Source organism: Leptopilina heterotoma, unplaced genomic scaffold (assembly GCF_015476425.1).
Source record: "Leptopilina heterotoma isolate Lh14 unplaced genomic scaffold, ASM1547642v1 Lhet_15, whole genome shotgun sequence".
In the NCBI taxonomy this organism is placed as follows: domain Eukaryota; kingdom Metazoa; phylum Arthropoda; class Insecta; order Hymenoptera; family Figitidae; genus Leptopilina; species Leptopilina heterotoma.
In genome coordinates, this window is record NW_025110867.1 from 75,236 (window position 1) to 86,455 (window position 11,220).

General features: G+C 32.3%; 1 protein-coding gene across 1 annotated transcript; it reads left to right on the top strand.

Moving 5' to 3' along the window:
• The first annotated feature begins 2,795 nt into the window (after window positions 1-2,795).
• Window positions 2,796-3,563, top strand: LOC122498365. The gene has a single exon (XM_043606058.1). It carries the CDS (start codon window positions 2,796-2,798, stop codon window positions 3,561-3,563), a length of 768 nt encoding a protein of 255 aa, XP_043461993.1.
• The last annotated feature ends 7,657 nt before the right edge of the window (window positions 3,564-11,220 follow it).

The window sequence follows — 11,220 nt, forward strand, 5'->3', positions numbered from 1 at the left end:
TTTATTAATTACGCAGCGTGGGCTGGTACCCCCTTTAATAGAATAAGGATCCACTGAAGGAAATCTCTTATAGATTTTTCTTCTTAATAATTAGGAAAATTAAGATTTTGAACGTCACCTTCAGTGACGTAACACACTTACAAATTTTATTAATTTAATTATTTTAATGATATTCTTATATTTTTCAGGCTAGGGGGAATTATTGTGCATGTTAATAACAATCATTACATGGCAATATGTCCAAGACTAAATGGACGCTGGGAGTTGTATAATGACTGCGCAAAAACTATCACTAAATTTAAGAAGAGAGAAGCAATTTCACCACACGCAATTATTTATGTAAAAACCGGAAACGAAATTTAATTTATTTGTTATTTATTATTTTTCGCTACATTTTTCATAAAAAAAATGATAGATGTTTCTAGTAAGTTATGAAAATTTACGTTCGACTAATATTTACTACACGTAAAACGTTAAATATTCCATATTTCTACGAATTTAACAATTACCATACAACAAAGTCGCTAAAATATCTAAATATTTTTATTTTAATTTTTTTTTATTATTTTTAATTTTAAATCTGCGAAAATATCTCCTTATGTTAAAGTTTATTTAAAAGTTAGAAAATGAGACAACACAAAATTTCTTTTTGCTAATTAAGAATAACTTTTTGACACATTTAAAAACAAGTGTTTGCATTGCGTACAAAAACATAGACGCTAGGGCTAATTTTAATGTTAACTTAAATCACTTGTGATACTTAAAAACCTGATAATTTTAAGTAATAATATGAACATGTTTGTCACATTAATCAACAAATATTTAAATTTGTGACAAAAACAAAGAAGGCTGTCGTTAATTTTAATGTTAAGTTAAATCTCTCGTCCAATTTACAAAATTGATCATTTTAGGTATTAACTATGATATATGTATATTTAAACCAAATATATGTTTAATGATATTATTGTTAAAAAATAAAAAATTTTATAAAACATTAAAGTTTAAAAGAAAAGAATAGAAAAATGTGTTATAATAATGGATGCTTTAATAATAGACAAAAAAATATGTCTTAAATCAAAAATACGTTTAAAAAAACAGCATACTCCGTCGAATTATCAATTCGTCGAATGTTAAAAACATCGAATTGTCAATACGTCGAATGTTCAAAACGTCGAATGCTAAAAACATCAAATGGACAAAACCTCGAATGCTAAAAACATCGAATCCTCATTTAATCGAATGCTAAAAACATCGAATTCTCAATTCGTCGAATGTTCAAAACGTCGAATGCTCAAAACGTCGAATCGTCATTTAGTCGAATGGTAAGACCATCGAATAGTCCATTCGTCGAATGCTCAAATAGTCGAAACGCCATCTGTTCGAATTATCAAGTAGTAGAATGGTAAAGTTGTCGAATGTTCAAAACGTCGAATCGTCATCTGTTCGAGTTGCCAAGTAGTAGAATGGTAAAGTAGTCGAATGGACAAAAAGTCGAAACGCCATCTGTTCCTGTTTAATCACTATATATGTGATAATTTATTAAAATAATTATTGTATTTTTTATATAATATTTAATGATGATTATTAATTATATTCTATTATTTGTTAACTTTTTCATTTAATTAAATTAATCTTTAACCATAATGTATTAAGTCTAATTTTATAAGACAGTTATTCTATATTATACTCAATACGATATATTTATAAGTTTCATTTTTCTAAACAAGATAAGTAACTTCGGCGAATGCACGTGTTCCAAAATTTGTTTAGTTTATCCCTACTCTCGCTATACTTGAGACAAAGGGTATCTTGAAAGAAGGTTGATGAAGTCGTCAGTACCAATTTGGGAATTGTAATGAAAAGTTCATATAAATTTACACATTAAAATAATTCTCATTGTTCTTATTTATTCTTTCCCTCTTGTATACGAAATAATCTTTCCTTCATGTAAAAATGACGGAAAGGTACTAAAAACATTAGTACATTTAAACATGGTCCTTCGAGCCGGATTTTTATTCCTTTTCTTTCAAAAAACTTTAATTTGGTGCTAATAAACAGAAACTAACTAAACGCAACAGTGCTGTGCAGTGAAACGAATTTATTCACCTGATATCTTGATCAGATCAGACAAAGCAAACACAAAAGTGAATTTTGAAAGTGTATAATCAGTGTTATACCAAATTCAACCTAACTTAATCAAATAATACTCAATTATATTAACATAATAATACTTTATAAAAAAACTTAATCAGTGCAATATACAAACAAAAGTGAATTAATTCCACCAATTTAAATCAATACATTAAATAATGTTAACATAGAACATTCAGTTCTGTACATCACTCGTTTTAAATTAATTCTAAGTAGTACTACATTTCTTTCATGATTTAAATCTTTTTCACAAAAGGGGACATTACAACAAAAATACCCTTAACAATCGTTCAAACGAATTTTATATTCGACAAGCAAATTGAGGCAATGCGTTTAAACACCTCAACAAATACAACAACATATCAATGAGGCAATGCGTTCAATACACCTCAATCACATTTAACATTAAATCGGCAATGCGTTTAAAACACCGTTATTAAAACATACATTCACTTTGAGACAATGCGTTCAAAACATCTCATCTTCTTCACAGGCACTTATCAGGTTCTATAAGGTATGTCAATTTATTGAGTCTTACTTAAAGAAATGTCCTATCTATTGTGTGTTATTTACATAATCATTAATATTTAATCTGATAATCATTTACTTTACAATTTTGAATAAATTCATATACATTATTCAAAATGGAGGATTTTGATCGTATAAGCGTTCTTTCACAAAAAATAATTACAATTAAAGAACATTTAACAGCTTTCGAAGAATTTCTTGCACAATTCAATTCACATGATCCTGCTCAAATCGCTGAATTACAATTACGATACAATTCAGTATTTTCGTATTTTTCAAATATTGATGAATTGTACAACGAGATACAATTAATTGATTCTGAAACTGACCATACCCTCGATAAAAAAACTTTACAAAATTCATTTTTTAAATTATTAGCGTCAGCTCAAAATCATGTTACAATTATAACACAAAGAGAGCAAACTAATAATTTACATAATCATGAATTAAATTCTAATTCGGAAAATGAACGACTCTCAAACGTTTCGAGTCACTATAGAAAATTAAAATTACCACAAGCCACTCTTCCAACTTTCAGTGGAAAGGTGGAAGAATGGTTGTCTTTCAAGGACACATTTATTACTATGATACACAGACGTGACGACATTACGAATGTTGAAAAATTGCAATACTTAAAATCAGTATTAAAGGACGAAGCTTTGCGAAAGATTCAAGTTTTTGCAATCACGGACGAAAATTACGATCGCGCATGGAAGCTTTTGCAAAAATCATACGAAGATAAGCGTACATTAATTTCTTGTCATTTAAATTTGTTGTTGCGTTTACCATCACAAGAAAAAGAGTTTTATCAAGGCTTGATTGCTCTTGCAGATAAATCACAACAACATCTTCAATCTTTGGCTTCACTCGGAGTTCACTCATGAAATTGTAGTTGCTATTATCGAAGAAAAACTACACAAATTAACTTTAGAGAAATGGGACGAAAGTATAAAAAATGGGGAATTTCCTAGTTTGGAAGACATGACAGATTTTCTTTACAGAACTGCTGCACGTATTTCAAAACGTAAAATGAACACAGATAATAATGACAAAGATTCTCCCGTTAATAAAAAACGTAAAATCGAATCCAAAAAACAAGCTCTCGTTACTTCAACTTCCAAACAGTGTATACTTTGTTCTGATTCTCATCCTTTGTTTAAGTGTACCAAATTTTTAAGTTTGACTGTTAACGAACGTTTCAAAACTGTAAAAGATGCTAATTTATGCGTAAATTGTTTACGTAATCATAAAACAAAAGATTGTAAATTTGGCACTTGCAAAAAGTGTAATAAACGACATAATACTTTGTTACACTTTACAAGGTCTCAGGATCAGAATCAAAGTGAAAATAAAGAAACATGACAATTAACGGACAATTTAAACATTTCATTAAATTTTCTGGTAACGGTATCATCATTTCATTTAATGACAAGTGCAATGGTTGAAGTATTTGATTATAAAAAACAAAAAATAAAAGCTCGAATTTTATTAGACACTTGTGCTACTGCAAATTTTATTACACGCGATTTATTAAATAAACTGAAACTTTCAACTACAAAATGTTCTTTTTCTGTAGGAGCTTTGAACAATTTAACTACTACAGTAAATAGTATGTTAAATATAACATTCAAATCTATTCATAACGAATATAAACAAACTCTTACTTTTCTTGTTGTTCCAAATATAACTGATTTAGTTCCGAATCAAACCATTAAAAGAGAAAATCTTAAAATTCCTCAAAATATTTTATTGGCTGATCCAAATTTTCATAAACCTGATAAAATCGATATGCTTATTGGAGCCGGTCCTACCTTATCTTTGTTTTCAACCGGTTCAATAAACTTATCTGAAAATGGAGATGATCTCTATTTACAAAAAACTAGATTGGGTTGGATAATTGCTGGCGGTTTGGATATTTGCAAAAATTCTCAAAACATTAAATCAACTAAATGCATGTTAACAGATTTGCAATCAACTATTGAAAAATTTTGGTTCATTGAAGAATTACCAACTCAATCTATTTTTTCTCAAGAAGAAATCGAATGTGAAAAACATTTTAAAGAACACGTAACGCGTGACAAAGACGGACGATATATAGTTGCCTTACCATTTAAAATATCACCCGACAAAATCGGAGAATCTAAACAAACAGCGATAAAAAGATTAAATGGGTTACTAAAAAGATTTGATAGTAATGATGAATTTAAAAAAGAATATTCAGCAATAATTCAGGAATATTTAAATTTTAATCATATGACAAAATTAGACTCATCAATTAATACAGAGGGCTTCTATTTACCCCATCACGGCGTTTTTAAAGATTCGAGTGTTACTACAAGATGGCGTATTGTTTTCAATGCTTCTTCGAAAAGTTCTAACGGAATTTCATTAAATGACACTTTAATGGTCGGTCCTACTATTCAAAGTGATCTTTTCTCATTATTAATGCGATTTAGAGTATTTAAATATGTACTTATAGCTGATATTGAGAAAATGTATCGACAATTTTTAATACGTAAAGAAGACCGAAAATTCCAAAAAAAATTTATGGTATGAAAATCAAAAAATTCAAGAATACCAGTTAAACACAGTAACTTTCGGTTTTGCTCCCTTAGCTTTTTTAGCCACTCGATGTTTACAACAATTAGTAGAAGATGAGGGACAAAATTTTCCATTAGCCGCAAATGTTTTAAAAAATTATTTATACGTTGACAACCTTCTTACGGGTGCTTCAACATGTAAACAAGCTCGAGAAATATATAATCAAATGATTCAACTTTTAGATAAAGCACAGCTCAATATGCGTCAGCGGGCTTCCAATGAACCTTCTATACTTGAAGGTGTTAATGAAAAGAGCATCGATAACGAATTTAAGCTTAATAAAGATTACACAGTAAAAACTCTTGGTGTATATTGGAAGGCCATTGAAGACATATTTTTATATCGTATTAAATCACCTGATATTAGCATTGCATTCACCAAAAGAACAATTTTATCTGAAATAGCAAAACTATTTGATCCTCTCGGTTTTTTGGGTCCAGTTATACTATATGCCAAATTAATTATGCAAGAATTGTGGCAATCAAAAATCACGTGGGATGAATCGATACCTTCTTCGATTTATCATAATTGGACAAATTTTTGTACACAACTTGAATCACTTAAGACTATTAACATACCAAGATACGTTTTAATTGATAATGTAAAAACTGTACAATTGCATGGCTTTTGTGATGCTAGTATGAAGGGATACGGAGCTTGTTTATATGTTCGTAGTGAGAACGATAAGGGACAAATACAATGCATTTTATTATGTTCAAAATCACGCGTTGCACCTTTAAAAACAAGTACGATACCAAGATTGGAACTTTGCGGAGCAGTTTTGTTAGCAAACTTGTGTCAAAAAATTTTACATTCACTTCAAATTAACATTGAAAAAACAATTCTTTGGACTGATTCAGAGATTGTATTACATTGGTTACGCGCAAATTCAAATTCTTTAAAAACATTCGTTTCAAATAGAATTTCTGAAATTCAATCAAAAACTGAAATAAATCAATGGCGTCATGTTCCTTCTAAAAACAATCCTGCTGATCAATTATCGCGAGGTCAATTACCTGATAAATTTATCACAAATAATAATTGGTTTCAAGGTCCCTCTTGGTTATGTCAAAATGAAACTTTTTGGCCAAAATTTCAACTAAAAAAAGTCAATGAACCTTTACCTGAATCTAAACAATTAACTTGTTTAAAAGTTAACTTACAAATCAATACTTGGAAAAAATTTTCTTGTTTCACAAAATTGAAAAGAACTATTGCTTTCTGTTTTCGTTTTTTACCTAAGTATAGACAATGTAAAGGTCCCTTAACAACAGTAGAATTAATTCATGCGGAATTGGTTATAATTCGACTTGTACAAAACGAATGTTTTCAAAGCGAAATTGACGATTTAAGAAAAAATAAACCTTTAAATAAGAAAAGCAAACTTTACAATTTGGATCCTTTTCTTAGCGAAGACGGTTTATTACGTGTCGGAGGTCGTTTAAAAAATGCAAATATTTCATTTGATCAAAAACATCCAATAATTTTGCCGAAATCGAATTTTTTAAGCGAACTAATCATTTCTCATTTTCATGCTATTTCCTATCATGGAGGTCAACAAGCGACTTTATATTCGATACGTCAAAAATATTGGCTTGTAGACGGAAGAAATCAAGTTAAAAAGATTATACGTAAATGCGTTCCTTGTTTTCGAGCTAAACCAAGACTAGCCAGTTATAAAATGGGTAATCTGCCTGAATCACGGGTAACTCAAATAAGACCATTTAATAAGGTTGGTACAGATTACTGTGGTCCCTTTTTTATAAAAGAACGAAAATATCGAAATCAAAAAAGAATTAAAGTCTATGTATGTGTTTTTGTTTGTATGTCTCTCAAGGCAATTCACATTGAATTAGTAAGCGATTTCTATTTATGTGCAAGAAATGAGTTGAATGATATATATGTTCTTTTTAAATCTCAAAATTTCAAAAATGATATTTGTTATTTTACAAGTAACAAAAATATTGAATTTCATTTCATTCCTCCTTCCTCTCCTCACTTTGGTGGATTATGGGAGGCTGGAGTGAAATCATTTAAACACCATTTCAAAAGAGTAGCTTCAAATTCTCTGTTTACATTCGAAGAATTTTACACTCTTGCAGTTGAGATAGAAGCTATTCTAAATTCGAGACCATTAACTCCTCTTTCCTCAGATGTAAATGATTTATCAGCTTTAACACCAGGACATTTTCTGATAGGTGACTCATTGACAAGTTTACCTGAACCTGATTTAAAGCCATTACCTTCAAATCGTTTATCCTCATGGCAATTAATTTCTAAAGTACGACAAGATTTTTGGAAAAGGTGGAACGTCGAGTATTTAAATGAACTTAATATTCGTAAAAAATGGTGTAAAGACTCCGAAAATTTTAAAAAGGATATGCTTGTAATAGTAAAAGATGATAACGTTTCTTGTATGCAATGGCCATTAGCGAGAATACATGAACTGCATCCTGGAAGTGATGGTGTTGTTAGATGTGTGACTTTAAAATTTTCTAACAATTTGTTAAAGAGACCAATCAATAAAATTGCTGTTTTGCCAATAGAACAGAAAATTGTTGAATGAATGTTGATCGTTTATACTCTCAACGGGGGGAGTATGTTTAATCACTATATATGTGATAATTTATTAAAATAATTATTGTATTTTTTATATAATATTTAATGATGATTATTAATTATATTCTATTATTTGTTAACTTTTTCATTTAATTAAATTAATCTTTAACCATAATGTATTAAGTCTAATTTTATAAGCAGTTATTCTATATTATACTCAATACGATATATTTATAAGTTTCATTTTTCTAAACAAGATAAGTAACTTCGGCGAATGCACGTGTTCCAAAATTTGTTTAGTTTATCCCTACTCTCGCTATACTTGAGACAAAGGGTATCTTGAAAGAAGGTTGATGAAGTCGTCAGTACCAATTTGGGAATTGTAATGAAAAGTTCATATAAATTTACACATTAAAATAATTCTCATTGTTCTTATTTATTCTTTCCCTCTTGTATACGAAATAATCTTTCCTTCATGTAAAAATGACGGAGAGGTACTAAAAACATTAGTACATTTAAACAGTTCCAATTATCAAGTAGTAGAATGGTAAAGTTGTCGAATGTTCAAAACATCGAATCGTCATTTAGTCGAATGCTAAAAACATCGAATCTTCATTTAATCGAATGCTAAAAACATCGAATTCTCAATTCGTCGAATGTTCAAAACGTCGTATTGACGATTCGATGTTTTTAACATTCGACGAATTGATAATTCGACGTTTTGAACATTCGACGTTTTGTCCATTCGATTACTTGGCATTTGACTATTTGATCATTCGACGACTTGGCGATTAGGGCATATGCATGCGTCTCCTACACCAATCTCAGGGACCAGCGCGAAAAGCGTCACTGTTAAAAAGATTGGTCCTGACCCGCATGCAAGAAGGTGATGATTTGCGGAAACACATTTCAGAATTCTTTGAGACAGTAAATAAACTCAAAGAAATTCAACTGGCCGTCATCGATGAATTGCTCGCAATTTTACTATTATATAGCTTGCCTGACTCATTCTCAATGTTCAGGACAGCTCTTGAGTCACAAGACGAACTACCTAAAACCGATGTACTGAAAATTAAAATAATGGAAAGTTTCGAGAGTCGAAAGAGTCGAGACATCGACGCCGAACAAGGAGCCATGTTTGCAAGAAAGAAATTCTCACGTTCACACCCAGCCACTGATAAGAAAAACAACAGTGAAGGTCATCAAAACAGAAAAAGTATAGAGTGCTTTCGATGTGGTCGTAAGGGACACACCGCAAAGAACTGTAGAACTAAAATCGACTGGAAAAGTAAAGAGAGTGCGCGTCAAACCCAAGAAAGTGATGGTGAATCATCAACACGTGATCAAAAACCCAAAGCCGTAACAATGTTAAGCTCGACCGAGGAAACCATGCTCAGCCAAGATAGACTATCCGCATGGTGCATTGATAGTGGAAGTACGGGACACATGTGCAATAATAAAAGCATGTTCGAAGACTTCTCACCCATCAACAGTGAACTAACATTAGCAAACAGCGAGAGCACACGAATAACTGGAACCGGAGATATAAACATTAACGTCGATACTGGAAAACAAAAACAGGAAATAAATTTCAAAAACGTTTTCTACGAATCAGACCTTCGTACAAATCTACTGTCGGTTTCCAAAGTTGTTGATCACGGCTATGAAGTTCTATTCCGTAGAGATGACGCTATTGTAGTGGTCAATAAAAACATGATTTATTTGCGCGCGAACCGTGTAGGGAACTTATACTATGTGAACGAGTGCCAAGATAAAGCGAACATCGCTGAAGAAAAAAGTGTTAAAGGTGAAATTGATAAGTGGCACGAGATACTAGGACATGTGAACGAAAGTGATCTAAAACTAATGTCAAAAAACGAACTAATGTACGGGTTAAAATTGAAAGTCAGTGAAAAATTGTCAGAATGTGTAGTGTGCGCGCAAGGGAAACTGGCGAGCAAACCATTCCCCAAAGGAAGTGAAAAACGTACCAACGATTTACTCGAGATCGTACACACCGATGTGTGCGGACCAATGAGGCACCCATCTGCCTCAGGTAAAAAGTATTTCGTGACAATTATCGACGATAAATCGCGTTGGTGCCAAGTGTACTTTATAAAAAGTAAAAGTGACCTCTTGAGCGTTTTCAAAGAATACAAAGCCGAAGTGGAAAACATGACGGGAAAAAAGATAAAGGCTTTGCAACCCGATAATGGTCGCGAATATATAAACAGTGATTTCGATGATTTCTTAAAAAAGTGCGGAATTGTGCGAAGATTATCAGTGCCATACACGCCTCAACAAAATGGCGCTTCCAAAAGGAAAAATCGTGTCCTTGTAGAAATGGCACGATGCATGATGCACCAAAATAACGTTCCCCCACAGTTCTGGGCAGAGGCGGTAAACACTGCCTGCTACATCCGGAACAGATGCCCAACAAAAGCGCTAAACGGCAAAATACCTTTCACGGAGTGGAAAGGAAAAATTCCTACAATACTGTACATGCAAACTTTCGGCAGCAAAGTGTTCGTAAAAAACAAAAGCCCTAATAAAGGAAAGTTTGACTCGCGCGCAGAAGAGGGATACGATTTAAACTCCAAAGCATATCGAGTACACATTCTCGAAACGGGAAAACTTGTAATAAGCCGCGACGTCAAATTCATGCACGAGCCAGCATTTTGACACGGATACGAGGAAATACTCGACGAAGGAGAAGGGGAAACCGAGAAAATTACCATCGAACTAAACAGCGATGACTCAGAACTAGACGAGGAAACCATTGAAAAAAGGAAAACATTACGTGCAACTAGAGGAAACGAGAAACGAAAAGTGAAAGACCCTAAGACTAATAAATCAATAAACGATTCACAAAAAATTCGAAAAAGAGGAGCAACACTATCGTGGGAAAATCTAATCGGACCATCAAAAAAAGGAAGAAGGAGACCACGAATTATACGATCAGGATCTGTAGAAAGACCAAGGAAAGAATACCGAGAAGCACGAATAGAATGCAATACAGATAGCAGCGACGACTCGAAGGAAGGCATAGACATGGAGATCCCAATGGACGACGACGACCCATTCATCGCAAATTTCACGACCAACGTTCCACCCACCTGGAAAGAAACATGCAGGACGGAAGAGGCTGAAAAATGGACAACGGCGATGGAGGACAAATATCTAGCTCAACTCCAAAACAACACTGGGAAATAGTTGAACACCCTAAAAATCGAAAAGTAATCGGGAGCAGATTTACACTCACCGTAAAAAAGATAGGGAACCAAGAGAAAAGAAAAGTGAGACTCTTCGCCAAAGGATGCTCGCAAAGACCAGGGGAAGATTTTTACGAAACTTATTCCACCGTCGTTAGATCGACTTCGA

What these genes read in the sequence shown, in the direction of transcription:
- LOC122498365 (XM_043606058.1), top strand. Translation starts at nt 2,796, where the DNA reads ATGGAGGATTTTGATCGTATAAGCGTTCTTTCACAAAAAATAATTACA.